Source organism: Neohortaea acidophila (assembly GCF_010093505.1).
Source record: "Neohortaea acidophila strain CBS 113389 unplaced genomic scaffold BDY17scaffold_4, whole genome shotgun sequence".
Classification (NCBI taxonomy): domain Eukaryota; kingdom Fungi; phylum Ascomycota; class Dothideomycetes; order Mycosphaerellales; family Teratosphaeriaceae; genus Neohortaea; species Neohortaea acidophila.
In genome coordinates, this window is record NW_022985513.1 from 340469 (window position 1) to 353655 (window position 13187).

The 13187-nt window shown below is 56.6% G+C and overlaps 8 protein-coding genes across 8 annotated transcripts; 3 read left to right on the forward strand and 5 right to left on the reverse strand.

Annotated features, from left to right (window-relative positions):
- Positions 1–61: 61 nt before the first annotated feature.
- Positions 62–562, forward strand: BDY17DRAFT_322852 (uncharacterized protein; the record flags this gene model as incomplete). Its single annotated transcript, XM_033736891.1, has 1 exon — positions 62–562. One exon carries the CDS (start codon positions 62–64, stop codon positions 560–562), a length of 501 nt encoding a protein of 166 aa, XP_033590536.1.
- A 49-nt stretch (positions 563–611) lies between these two features.
- On the reverse strand, positions 612–1803 carry BDY17DRAFT_118669 (uncharacterized protein). The gene is made up of 4 exons (XM_033729286.1): positions 1709–1803; positions 1447–1640; positions 877–1388; positions 612–818 (listed from the first exon to the last, which is right to left on the reverse strand). Exons 2-4 carry the CDS (start codon positions 1603–1605, stop codon positions 662–664), a joined length of 828 nt encoding a protein of 275 aa, XP_033590537.1. The 5' UTR covers positions 1606–1640; positions 1709–1803; the 3' UTR covers positions 612–661.
- A 224-nt stretch (positions 1804–2027) lies between these two features.
- Positions 2028–2960, forward strand: BDY17DRAFT_316083 (putative spermidine synthase; the record flags this gene model as incomplete). The annotated part of the gene is made up of 2 exons (XM_033735986.1): positions 2028–2625; positions 2683–2960. The coding sequence occupies 2 exons, from the start codon at positions 2028–2030 to the stop codon at positions 2958–2960; spliced, it is 876 nt and encodes a 291-aa protein (XP_033590538.1).
- A 454-nt stretch (positions 2961–3414) lies between these two features.
- Positions 3415–3837, reverse strand: BDY17DRAFT_322855 (uncharacterized protein; the record flags this gene model as incomplete). Its single annotated transcript, XM_033736892.1, has 3 exons — positions 3415–3470; positions 3538–3638; positions 3821–3837. The coding sequence occupies 3 exons, from the start codon at positions 3835–3837 to the stop codon at positions 3415–3417; spliced, it is 174 nt and encodes a 57-aa protein (XP_033590539.1).
- Positions 3838–4523: 686 nt separating this feature from the next.
- BDY17DRAFT_248601 (uncharacterized protein) lies at positions 4524–6677 on the reverse strand (the record flags this gene model as incomplete). Its single annotated transcript, XM_033730924.1, has 1 exon — positions 4524–6677. The coding sequence occupies one exon, from the start codon at positions 6675–6677 to the stop codon at positions 4524–4526; it is 2154 nt and encodes a 717-aa protein (XP_033590540.1).
- A 1955-nt stretch (positions 6678–8632) lies between these two features.
- On the reverse strand, positions 8633–10181 carry BDY17DRAFT_118662 (uncharacterized protein). The gene is made up of 2 exons (XM_033729285.1): positions 9296–10181; positions 8633–9243 (listed from the first exon to the last, which is right to left on the reverse strand). Exons 1-2 carry the CDS (start codon positions 9764–9766, stop codon positions 8716–8718), a joined length of 999 nt encoding a protein of 332 aa, XP_033590541.1. The 5' UTR covers positions 9767–10181; the 3' UTR covers positions 8633–8715.
- Positions 10182–10432: 251 nt separating this feature from the next.
- Positions 10433–11601, forward strand: BDY17DRAFT_294716 (GPR1/FUN34/yaaH family-domain-containing protein). The gene is made up of 2 exons (XM_033733186.1): positions 10433–11089; positions 11147–11601. The coding sequence occupies exons 1-2, from the start codon at positions 10546–10548 to the stop codon at positions 11458–11460; spliced, it is 858 nt and encodes a 285-aa protein (XP_033590542.1). The 5' UTR covers positions 10433–10545; the 3' UTR covers positions 11461–11601.
- On the reverse strand, positions 11602–13173 carry BDY17DRAFT_263886 (salicylate hydroxylase). Its single transcript, XM_033731875.1, has 2 exons — positions 12142–13173; positions 11602–12078 (listed from the first exon to the last, which is right to left on the reverse strand). The coding sequence occupies exons 1-2, from the start codon at positions 13021–13023 to the stop codon at positions 11650–11652; spliced, it is 1311 nt and encodes a 436-aa protein (XP_033590543.1). The 5' UTR covers positions 13024–13173; the 3' UTR covers positions 11602–11649.
- Positions 13174–13187: the final 14 nt, after the last annotated feature.

A 13187-nucleotide genomic window follows, 5' to 3' on the forward strand; every position in this document is an offset into this window, starting at 1 on the left:
AAACACTCCTCGAACCACTGAGACCTCTTCCTATCCACTTACCAACACACCACTCCAAACCATGGCGAGGAGCAAAGCCCCCCGTACACACCCCACCACACATGCCCGATTCTGGAAGAAGCAACCCACCCCACGCGCCAACGGCAAAACCACGTCCGGAGGATCCTCACGCACTCCGACTCCAGTCGAGGATGACGGCGAGGTGCCAACCCGAGACACCGACGTCGAAACGAGCGCAACCGAAGTCGAAGAAGGAAAGGTCGAGCTTGGTGGAAATGGAAAGACACGCCAGCAGGCCGAAGCCGAACTGATTGCCGACTTGAAGAAGCAGATTGCGGAGGTGAGGGCGACGATGGTGGAGTTGGGTATCCCGATTCCTGGGGTTGTGACGTTGAAGCTTGGGGGGGAGAAGGGCAAGGGAGGGAAGGGGGGTGGTGTGAAGAAGGCTAAGGGGGGAAAGGCGGGTGGACGGAAGAAGAGGGGATCAAAGGCTACGACGAAAAGCAATATGCTCAAGCTGCGGGAGGAGGATGAGGGAGGCTGGAGGTTGAAGGCTGCTTGAGGTGGGCTGCGCGAGGGATGGACAGAGGTGGAATAGATTGGGCCAGGAGCCGCAAGATCGGCGGATGGTGGCGAAGATTGGATGGGAGAGTTGCAGCTTTCATAGCCTCCGTACGCTGATTTCGGTCATCAAAGCGCCCTGCTCATGATGATCGGTGACCATGGGCTTCCCACTCCAGGACGTTTCGAACGACGCTCCGACTTCTTGGCCGATCTGGTCCCACAGTCTTTGCCAGCTCTGTCCGTCGTGTCGGAATCTGTCCACGAGAAGGTCAGCTCAGGGGTCGTCATTGTACAGATGAGGGAGACTCGTACCTGCTGCCCGTGCCAGCCCTACGCGGAACATCACCAGCCTTCTCATTGCCCACTTGCCGTCCAAGTAAGAGACTGCCCTTCCTCGGCCGCAGCAACCTCACCACCCGCTTACCAATATGAACCTGCTCATCCCAGTTAAACAAATGAAAGAAAGAAGAAGCACCAACAACGTCAACCCGCCCATCAAGCCTATCCAACCCACTCTCCGCCTCAAAAACATTCGCAGCAATGAACTCCGTCTTGAGCGTGTCGCGATCGCGGAAAAGCTCATAGCCCAGATTGATAAAGTCGAGCTGCAAATCGGCGCCGTAGCAGTTGCCGCTGTCCACCCCGTCGGCCACGAGGCGCCGAATGTCTTGCCCAAAAGCACAGCCGAGGTCGAGGTAGATTTGCGAGCCGGTAAGCATGCGCTCGAGCACTTCGGGGTACAGGGCGTGTTGGCCGAGGGCGAGGTCGAGGAAGCGCCAGGAGCCGATGCAGGGGTAGTTGTGGATGGCCCACGCTTTGTCGCGCTGGGAGGAGTGAGGTTAGGCATGGAGGGCATTCGGCATGGAGGGCATAGATGCGTACAATGTCTGTGACGTGCGCGTTGATTTCCTCTGGCGGGATCTTGCTGTACTCCTCCAACACTTCTCTCGTGCGTGGGCTGATCTCGGGCACGTCCTCGCTGAACCAGCGCTTGCTGCGCTCTTCCGGGGGATTGGGAACCGGTCCGTTGAAGTCTGCCATGTTTGTTGATGATTGTGGCCGAGTACTTTAGTCTGCTACGATAGATATAGGAAGACGTGTGAGCCGACGTCGGGCACTCGACTACACGATCGTCATCGGATACAAGGTATCTCCATATGCTCCCCCAATCATGGAGATAAAAGCTTTATCTCCATGCGCCGTCACCCAATTCTACTCCTGCCTTCGTAAAGATGAACATGCTGAAGGATGTTCGATCGTCTGTGCCACACGCCGCCACAAACGCCCAGCGCCACAAGGCGGGATAGGGACAGGGACCTTGAAGATGGTGAGGTGTGGTGGGGTTGCGCTGTCTTGGTTTCCATCTTCACATGCAAAAATTCAAATTTCTTTGCCCAACACCTCTCCAACCTCGAAACACTCCACACACACCACCCTCCTCGAAACAGACACCACCACCGCCAATGGCCCAACTCACCCACCCCACCATCAAAGATGGCTGGTTCCGCGAAATCAACCACATGTGGCCGGGCCAAGCCATGACGCTCGAAGTGAAGCAGGTGCTGCACCACGAAAAGTCCAAGTACCAGGACGTGCTCATCTTCGAGAGCACGACGTACGGCATGGTGCTCGTGCTGGACAACGTCATCCAATGCACCGAGCGCGACGAGTTCTCCTACCAGGAAATGATTACCAACCTCGCCATGTTCGCCCACCCGAACCCGAAGAAGGTGCTCGTCATTGGCGGCGGAGATGGAGGCGTGTTGCGCGAGGTGGTTAAGCATGAGTGCGTGGAGGAGGCGACGTTGGTGGATATTGATGAGGCGGTGATTCGGTTGAGTAAGAAATACTTGCCGGGGATGAGTGTGGGGTTCCAGCATCCCAAGGTGAAGGTGCATGTGGAGGATGGGTTCAAGTTCTTGCACGATCGCAAGGGCGATTTTGATGTCATCATCACCGACTCCAGTGATCCCGATGGCCCGGCAGAGAGTCTGTTCCAGACGCCGTACTTCAAGCTGTTGAACGATGCGCTGCGCGATGGGGGTGTGATTACCACTCAATGTATGTTCTGCCCGACACCTGCACATTCACAGACGATATCCTAACTCAAACACACAGGCGAGAACGTTTGGCTGCACATGCACATCATCAAAGAAGTCCGCAAGTCATGCCAGGAAATCTTCCCCGTGGCGGAGTACGGGTACACCACCATCCCCACCTACCCCGGCGGCCAAATTGGCTTCATGGTGTGCTGCAAAGACGGCCAGCGGGATGTCAGGAAGCCGCTGCGCACGCTGAGCCGGCAAGAGGAGGACGAGCTGTTCAAGTACTACTCCAAGGAGGTGCACGAGGCTGCGTTTGCCCTGCCCAAGTTTGCGGAGAAGGCGTTGCGGTGAGACGGCGAGGGGATTGAGATGTGACGATTATGAGGCGGATAGAATTTTAGATCGGCGGGGGAATGGCGTTTCGAGAGCATCGTGTTCTATGTTATCCGATGCACGGGCACGGGTTCACGAGACCGGACAGGCAAGAGGAGCAAGTACAGTACAAAGACTCGGAGGATTGTAGTGAAAAGGTTTGCTCAATCGCTATAGTAGTAGAATAGCACAAACGCCAGGAGAATGTAGTAAACTTCTGCATCACCCTAGCACCACAGGCCGAAAGACCGCCACCCATCGAGAGTAGAAGAGCCCATTATAGCAGCTAGGCTCCCTGATGATGATGTGATTGTGGTCGTGGTGGATGATGTGGTGTCGAGAAAAGAATCGAAGCGTTAGGGGGAGGGTATCATTTCGCTCGTCGTGCTCGGAGGTCGCTCGGTGGATGGGGTGGATTCGCTTCCTCCGCCGCTCAGTACTTCAGAATGATGTACAGCGCATGGATGATGCCGGGGATGTAGCCGAGGACTACGAGGGAAGAAGGTCAGCATAAAGCCACTTCACAGCCAAAATGGCGTGAGGGGAAGGAACTCACTCGTAAGCAGAATGTTGATCAACAAATCCGCGCCGCAGCCGCGCTCAAGAAACACTCCAACAGGAGGCAGCAGAATGGCGAAGATGATTTTGATGATGTCGCTGTTGGTACAAAACACGGTCAGCTTGGTCAGTTCTGCGAGGCGGTGTTGGGGAAGGGCGCGGAAGGGTCGCCGAACTGCTCATGAGCTCCTGCACGACGACGCTGCACGCGCTGCTATCGTCGGCGACGTTCTTCCGCGCGTGCTTCCACCACGGCGGCGGGGGGAGGGGGTGCGGCTGACCTTCCGGTGAAAGGCATGTTGGGCGGTTTTGTGTGGTGGAGGGGTTAGTTGTTTGGTTGGATTCGATTGTGATGAAGGAGGTGTGAGTTGCGAGGTAGCAAGATTTACTGTTGAGAATGAAATGGCGAAAGGAAGCCAGCAGGCAGGGAAATATATACGGAATGCGCCTGCCATGGATGCGTCTCTCACGTCACGCCAGCATTACATCATACGCCCCCAAGCGCGCCTGCCACACACACGTGCATCATCGCGGATAGAATCTTTCTGAAACGGACGAAACGCCACCGCCGCTGCAGCCCCCGCCGAAATCCGGTTTGTCCAACCGCGTGTGGGAAATTACGGTACGCGCCCGGCCATACAAATCTGCATTGCATTGCTCGCGCCTGCCAAGATGCGAGCGTGACGACAGCGGCATCACGCGGGTGCTGCGAGCCAAGCCGTAATTCGTCACCGCCCTGAGGCTCCCAGAGCTCGCCCGAAGGAGATCGTCGCGATGAGCCACAATCAACGTCAGATGTGGCGCAGGTGACGTGCACAGCCACTTTCGGTCCTGTCGATCGTCTGCACTGAACATCAGGTGGATAAGGATGCGAGGCACCTGATCGAGATGTTGACGTGTTTAGTACACGGATGGTATTCACGTCCAGTCCAGCTAATCCTTCATCCAAATCGTCCAAGTCTTGATATTCATCCCCACGCCCCCTCACAAACTAAACAAGCCCGACCGTCGCTTCCCAAACGGATAGACGACAATCGCGCTCAAAAACAAGCCCACCGTAATGCCAATCGCAACCTGCACCACCGAGTAACTCACCGTAAACGCAATGCTATTCGTCGTCGAATCGCTCCCCGACGTCGCAACAGTAGACCCGTTATTCCCTGAGCCCGTGATCTGGTTGGCGGACGCAATGCCCGCCACCAGCGACCCGTTGACCGAGAGACCGCTAGGCACCGCGACGAAGATGGCAGGCAGCATGGCCGCCGCCGCCAGCCCGTACCCGACTTTGCGCTTCTGCCGTTCAAACTGCGAACTGGCGTCGCTGTCGCTGCGCGCTTTGCCTTCTTCGAGCTTCTTGTCGTTGCGCCGCTTGGCGTCGTGGGTGAAGATGCGTTTCCGCAGACGGCGCCAGTGAGGGCGCACATCGTCTTCCCAGCGGTCGAGGCACCAGTTCTCCACCCTGCCGCCGATGCGCGACCATGAGTTGGCGAGCACGCCGATGACGAGCGCGCCGAGCGTGCTGCTGATCTGCGTGTTGCCGACGAAGCGGCGCGAGGAGAAGAAGGAGGTGACGTAGCCGACGAGGGCGATGATGAGCATCACCGGCGCCTGCTTGATCTTGCCTTGGTTGATGACGACGAGGCAGAGCGCGAAGCCGGGGACGAAGAGGAAGTTCCATTTGCTGGGTAGCGGGTTGGGGCATGTTGTTTCGGACGAGGCCTTGTCGTCCATGAGGCCGTAGATGGCGGTGCCGATCGTGATGCCGTAGCCCAAGAAAAGCGAGTAGATGATGGCGTAGACCATGCGGATGCTGCCGGCAACAATCTGCTTGCTTTGGAGTTCTAGCGAGGCGCAGAGGACGATGTAACCGGGAAGGATGAGGGCGATGGATGATTGCGCCAGGGCAGAGAAGCAGAAGAGTCGATGATCACCATGCCAGTAGATGCTGCCAAAAGCGCGAGCCAGGAATGAGGTGATGACCGCGGCGACGATTTCAAAGACGTTGGCGTACAGGTCCGAAGCAGGCGCGACAATCAGCTGCAAGATCCCGAGGATGCAGCCAAGCAGGAAAGCAATGGGAAGGTCAATGAGCCTCGCCTCAAAGGCGAACGGTCCGACACACACAGCCGCCAGACCGTACACCGGAATTCGGATCCACCGGCTGTATCGTGGGTTGCGTGAGGTGATTTCCTTGATGCGTGCCGTCGCTTCCTCGACACCCATACGATCGTGCACGACGTCTTTGTACACTTCATGCACGTCCCGCAGCCGGCCGAGGTCCAGGCCTTGCGCGACCCGCACCAGCTTCACCTCCGTCGTGTGGGTGGAGCTGTCGTCGAATGACATGATCATGCTGCCGGGGATGTACAGGAATTGCGCATCAATTTCCAGCACGCGCGCACTCATCCGCATGTACTCCTCCAATCGATGGGTAGGCGCGCCGTACAGCATCAGTGCACTACACAGCCGCATCAAGTACCGCTGCCGCGCTATGGTCTCGGCAATGTGCACGGTGATTTGGATCTTCTCTTCGAGTCGCTTTTGATGTCCAGTGACACGGTTGAACGCGGCCAGCGCACTGGTGCTCGTAGCTTTCATGTTCATGCCAGACTTTCGGTCTTGTTCCTTTTGTTCCTTCATCCGTCGACTCACCTGCTCTCCCAATCCAAGAGCAGGCGACGTGAGGCTGGCGGACGAGCCGATGAGCTGGGCCAACGAGGCCGAGGACCGATTTTGTTGCTTGCGGGAAAACCAATGCCTTCCATTTGGCGTCGTGCCTCCAGAGTCTGGAGGTGAGTGTTGAGGTGTGTTATTGGACGCGTCGCTGTTCTGTCGACTTCTAGACTTGGGGAGCAGACGACCCATGCTGGACGATCTACTATGCGTCGAGCTTTCCCGGTCGTGCTGGTTGTCATACAACTTCAACAGCGAGCTGAGAATGCCGCCGCGGAACTGATCGGGTCGTGGGACATTGTTCTCGACAAAGTGGTGCTCGTCGGTCGGAGTGCTTGCACCTGACGGCGGTCCAGATACAAAGCCATCCTGCTGATGTGGGCCTTTGCGACCTCTTGTGTGGCGTCGGACCAAGCGCTCGGCCTCAGAATGGGGAATTGCTCGCGCTCGTCGGATAGAAAGCATGTGGTCGTCGTCGGAAAAGTTTTCATCGGGGTGTTCTTTGATCTGCTCGGTGATGCTGTTTTGTCTCGACCGCTCGTCTCCCGTCGGTGACGTCTGTCCTGACGGTGGGGCAGAGCGTTCATCATCTTCTAATCGCTTCCCACGTTCAAACGCTTCCCGCATTCGAGTTGATCGAAGGGCTCGCTCGGGTTCTTCGAAAGGCACATCTGGATCCTCATCTTTCTCATCATAAAGACCTTGGCCGGGACTCGAATGTGCTCGACGGATGGCCGGCCTGGGCCTGGGCGGTGAGAGTGTCTGTCCAAGAGCCTCATGAATCTCTTGTGTCTGCTGCAACGACAGCTCGGGTAGATGGGCTTTGCTGATAGTACGTGGCATCGGCATGTCGTCACTCCCACTTCTATCCCGACCAGGCCCGCTTCCCGCTCTACTGTCTTCCGGAGAGCCAACGTGGTGTCCACCCTGGAGGGTATCATCCGGAGAGCCCACCACGTTGATCCGAGTGCGCGGTCCCGAGTCGTCCCCACTTGTAAAGCCAACCCGCTTCTTCTCTCTTCTCCCGCTGCCGGGATGACTGTGTTCATTGCTGGAAGTATTTCCCTCTCCTCTTCGGGGGTCGTCGGGAGCCTCCATGTGCTCGACGTGGTCGAGGTCCCATTCGGGGAACGGGGAAGTATCGACCGGTGAACTCATTGTGATCGTGTGACGAGGCGGAAGATTATATGTTTCCGATTCGAGCCAAACAATTCTCCTCAATCAGGTACGATTGACATTATTCCCGTGCCTCGGGGGACACAGATGGCTGGTAGCTTCGCCCTCGGTGGGCTCGGAGGCGATAAGCGAGCAGTGGACAGAGCACGTTCTTGCTGTAGTGACCGACGAGAAAGTCTGGCGTCCAATAGAGAGGATGTCGCAAGGGCGAATGGAGGGTGCTGGCGGAGAAGAAAGATGCCGAGCAACTATTGTGTAGAGATAGAGAGTGTCGTCATTCGAATCGTGCAAAGCTTCGAGGCACAAAGACCCTGAGTTTGGGTGATTTACAGCTGGAATGTTTGGAAGGCTAGTGAAAGGATACCAGAAATGGCGGAAGAATGGGATGAGGGATTTTCGAAGAAGTGGTTGGTGTGGGTGGAAGAGAACGAGGAGATACAAGGAGAAGATGGGATGGAATGGTGGGCGGCGGGAGGTGGAACCGGTATGATGAAAGAGCTCCGGACGAAAATCGGGGACGGTGCCGGGGACCGACGCGGTGAACGACTCGACTCTTTGATTAAAAGTCTTGGCCAGTCCCCATCGCACTTACTTGCTTACATGTACCTGCCAACCTCACAATCAACCCACTCGTCGTACGTGGCGAGGCAAGGAGCAGTCTTGGAGGCTGCTATAGATAGAAAGTCGACTGTCGAAGCCCACCGAAGAAACGCCGCGGTGGGAGTGGAGGATTGCATGGAATAAGAAAGGTGAGGCGAAGGAAAAGTGGTTCCCGCGGCCAGGAGGATCCCAGCGGGTGGATGCCGCTGTACCTGCAGCTGAAGGCTTGGTGCATAAAACATGTGAAGGCGCCACTGGATCGATCGAGGCAGTCCTCCGAGAGTGCGTGATTGATGAAAGAGAGGTGGGTGTGTTCCATCCATCGGTGTTTCGGGTGGTGGGTGGGTGGGTTGGGATTCAACCAACGCCAGGCGTCAGCGTCTGCCTGCAAACCCTTAAACTTTGCCGCGCTTCTTTGCCTTTCATATGATCGCCGCTAACCAACTCAATCTTTGGTGTATGCCTTGGCCTGACTTGATGAACACGCATCCGACTCCGTTCCCATCCACTGCGCGGCTTGCATGTGAAAGTGGTCAGACAACCGCTCGTCAGGAGATACATTCGTGCACGTGTGCTTCAAGGCTCTCAACACTGCCTGATCGTATCGTCCCGTGATTACTATACCTATCGCGCCTAAGTGACAGCCGGAAACCATTAGACTCTGGCTTGATCAACCTTCCAGCTCGCTTGCAGTCAACAAGTCCCTCACCGACCCAAGTACCACTCCTCACAAGCTCTTCTGCTCCGCAATTCTCCTATTTGACATCTCCGCGATGGTGATCTTCCGAACCAGCCTCTCGGGCAGCATTTGTGCCCCCCGGGCCTGCACAAAATCCAACCATCTGGGGAACGTAAAGCCTCGCCCGCACCCCACCCGGTCCAGGCTGGCGATCGCACACTCCTCGCTCGTCGCCGTCCCCGCAATCTGAAATCGGTTGCTGTTCGATTCGACGTTGCCAATGCTCCACCCCATCACCTCAACGTTGGTCGTGCCCTCGGCGATCATCTCCGTTCGGAGGCATTCCGTGAAGTGTCGGATGTATGCTTTGGTGGCGGCGTAGGTGATGATGTACGGCATTGCCATCAGGCCTCCCATAGAGCCGCAGTTGAGGATTGCAGCCGGTGCATTCGCCTTCAAGGTGGGGAGGAGGGCCGCTGTTAGTTGTGTCGGGAAGCGCAGATTGATGTTCAGCAGCGTATCAATGTTCTCGTGCGCCATCTCGGCGTGAGGCACGTATTGCGGGTACGTGCTGACCTGGGGGTTATCTTAGCATATTCCGCATCAACACGCCTCCGCCTTGACCTACCCCTCCCACGTTGTTCACGAGAATGGTGAGCTTGCCCGGCAGCTGCTTCACCTTCTCAGCCACCACTTTGTAGCTCTCATCCACCTTCGAGGCATCCGCCACTACTATGTCGACAGACCGCCGAGGGTACTTCTGGGCAAGCTTCTTGCGAACGCCATCGAGTTTCTGCGGGTTGCGGCCATGGAGTAGAACGTTGAAGCCTCGCTTCAGCAGATCGTCGCTGAAAGCTTGTCCGATTCCATCACTCGCGCCCGTCACCAGCGCCCAGGACCCTGTCTCGGAGTGGCAGTAGATCAGAATGCCTCCGGGCTTGATCCAGAACCATAGCGTCAGGACGGCGTGATAGGCGACATAGAGCAGCAGGGCTGTGCCGGTTAGAGAGGTGAGTGTCTGTACTCGTTGATCTTTCCAGATTGAATAGGTCAGGACGACCAGCTGTTCGATGACCGTGCTGTGTTGGCCACTGGCCATGGCGATGAATTTGGTCTTGGAAACACGCGGAATGAGTGACGAAGCTAAGCTATGCAGTGCTATCGTGCTCTCTCCAGGTTGTCAAGATGTCGTGTGTCGGTGTGAAAGGAGTACGTCTCGGAATGATCGCCCTTGGGCAGGGTTACCTGCGCACGAAGTACCAGGTACTGCAACGTTACAACCAAGTGTCAAAGTCAATTCCCACCTCGCCTCGACCTCATCCTCCTTGCCTTTGACATCCCCAGACATAACCATTCCGCCTTCGAGCCTGCTACTCCACATTTTGCTGGCAGAGACGTCGCCATTGTATCTACCACTTGGCATCTTCCTCACGCACGTGACTTGCCCACATCGCCGAAGTCTCCCGCTCGATCTGCCCCAGAATTGCGTGCTCCCTCACCCGAACAACATCATCGCATTCCGACCCACGCGTGCTGTATCTCACCTCAACATTGGCCCATGCCGGGTCGTATAGCCGGCGTTGATGAGATTCTCATTCGGCAAATACTGTGCGGTACTTTCCTGCCCATCATGGCACTTCTCGCTGGGCTGAAATGCCCGCCAGTGATTGGCCCTTGTCCGCGATCTCCGACGGTGCATCATTGAAGCGTTGCTTGCGACATTGATAGCCCAGCGTTGGCAGTGTTGTCAGATCATCGTGGGTTAAAGGTAACACCTTGCCGATCTCCCTTTCGTCGTTGTTTTCTTGTTCTTTCCTGTTCATCTCATCCTGTTTCTACTATTTTTCCACTTGCACACCCGTCTCCCTTATCACAGCCATGGCAGACACCACAGCTCACGTAGCGCAAAACGGCGACCACCACACGAAGCACCTCCGCGACCTGCAAAACCGCATCGAGCAGCTCGAAGGCCTCCGCAACGTCACCACCCACGAAGGTTTCTACGAGAAACTCGCGGCCGGCGAGCGAGCCAGCACAAGCAGCGGCTCCGATGGCACAATCCAACACTACATCCCCGTGCCCATCACCATCAAGTCGCAGATCGGCAGTCCCACCGCGCTCGCCATTGGCGCCTTCGCGACGACGCTGACCACGCTCTCGCTCGCGCTCATGGGGTTTCGCGGGGTCAGCACCACCAATGCATTCATTGGCGACTTCTTCGGTGTCGCGGGAATTGGCATGTTCGTCTCTGCGCAATGGGAGATTGTGCGAGGGAATACCTACGCCTACACCGTCCTGGCTGCTTTTGGCTTGTTCTATGCTGGATTCGGCTTCATAATCACGCCCTTCTTTGGCGTTGCAGCCGCGTACGGAGGCGCTGATTCGCCGGAGTACCTCAACGCAGTCGGCTTCTTCGTTCTGAGTGAGTCAATGCGCAAGCTGGTAACTCCCCTGATCAAACATCACTGACAACTCCCAGTGTGGGCCGTCTTGAACATCTTCTTCCTCATAGGAAGTCTGCCGCTCAACTTGGTGTACATCGGCATCTTCTTCACCGTGCAAATGGCCTTCACCCTCGTCGCTGCGGGCTACTTCGTCGCTGCTGATGGCAACGCGGCATCGGCCAAGGCGATTAATATCTCTGCGGGTGCTTTCGCTTTCGCCTCGGGCATGCTGGGCTTCTATACGATGGGCAACCTGATGTGCCAGGAGGCGTTGAACTTTAGCTTCCCCTTGGGAGATACCAGCCATTTGTTCCGCAAGAAGGTGTCGGCGGAGGCTGGAGCGAACTAGGAGGTGGACATATGGAGGTGGTGATTCTGGGCTTTGGAGGACTTTTTTATACGCTTACCGAGAGGATAGAGTAGAGTCAGGTGATGGAATAATACCCCGTGAATACAATTAGACTAGAAGGCGATAGAATTAGATTGTACATTGTTGATTTTGCAACATCAATATACTACTCCATCGACATCAAGTCAACTACGACAAATTAGCTCGTGACAACTGCCGATGCAACTGCGAAACCACATCATCACACATGCCCGCCACATCCACATCTGCAATCATGCCATTCCGAAGATTGATCTCCGCCTCCACCTTCTCCAGATCATCTCCCACCCCCTCGGCCAACCACTCATAGCAATTGCCGATATGTTGACTACTCTGCACCAGCCACTGCCCTCGCTCTCTCCGCACGCGATCGAACACGCTGAGAGCGTGGGCAACGTGCGCGCTGCTGACGACGCTTTCCTCCGCCAGGAGACTGGACAGCACGGCGCAGTCTTCGATTCCCATGCCCGCTCCTGCGCCGTGGTGCGGCGAGCTGGCGTGTGCTGCGTCGCCGATGATACACACGCGGTCTTTGGCAAATGCTGGCGCTGGATTGTCGCCTAGGTGGAAAATGGCCCACTGTAGTTCATATTCAGTCAGCAACGATGCCCTTCGGTCACATGCAATACAGTCGCAACTCACAATATCCAATTCCGGCTTCGCCAGATGCAACAGCTTCTTCAAGTACGGCGCAAAATCTGCAAAGTCGCGCAACGCATCCTCTCGCTTTGCAGAAGTCGCCAGCCGCGTGCTATCTGGCCACTCCTTCTCTGTCGTATGGAATGCAACGACATTCATGACTTGGCCATGATTGATGTTGAACGTCAGCACGTGCCCTCCCTTCCCCATGTGCATGCAAGCGTTCTGCGCCATCTCCTCGCCCAACACCGCAATGGCGTCCTTCATGGGCACGAGTGCCCGGTAGGCATACTTGTGCGTATACGTCGGAGCGGCGCACGGGTGGTCTGCGCCAAAGAGAATGGAGCGGACACGGGACTTGATGCCGTCGCAGCCGAGAACAGCATGTGCGGCAGCAGTAGACCCGTCCGCGAACTTGAGCGTGTACAATCCGTCGACACGATCGTCATGCGAGACGGAATCAAGTCGTTTCCCGAACACAGCAACATCCGGAGGCAGAATCTTAATCAGCTCGTCGAGGAAATGTGCGCGATGCACGCCCGCCTGCCCGGTACTATTCCGAATGGTGAAGGCAGGCTTCTCCGGCGGCCCGCCTGTGTCGTGATAGCCGTCGTAATAATCAAACCACACGTCCTGCTTCGACTCCCAGATGTTGCGCGTGCGCACGCGCTCGAAAGCATCGTTGATGGCCGGGTGGCAGATCTTCATCGCCTGCACGGCATTGGGGGAGAAGGAGACGCCCGCGCCTATCTCGGCGAAGGAGGGCGCCTGTTCGTAGAGTTTGACGGTCAGGCCGCGGTGGGTGAGGGCAATGGCTAGGGTGAGGCCAGTGATGCCGCCGCCGATGATGGCGTAGTCGATGTCTTGCTTCTTCGGGGCGGACATGTTGCTCGGCCACGAGAGAGGATGTGGTGTGGCTTGTTAGGCGACGCGAGAGGGACGGTTCGTGTTGCGTACCTCCATTCTTCGTCGTCTATGCTATGCTTACAGTATTATATCCTGAACGGAAGGTCGAGACTTGCTGTTAATGACGAGATATGTCAGCTCTC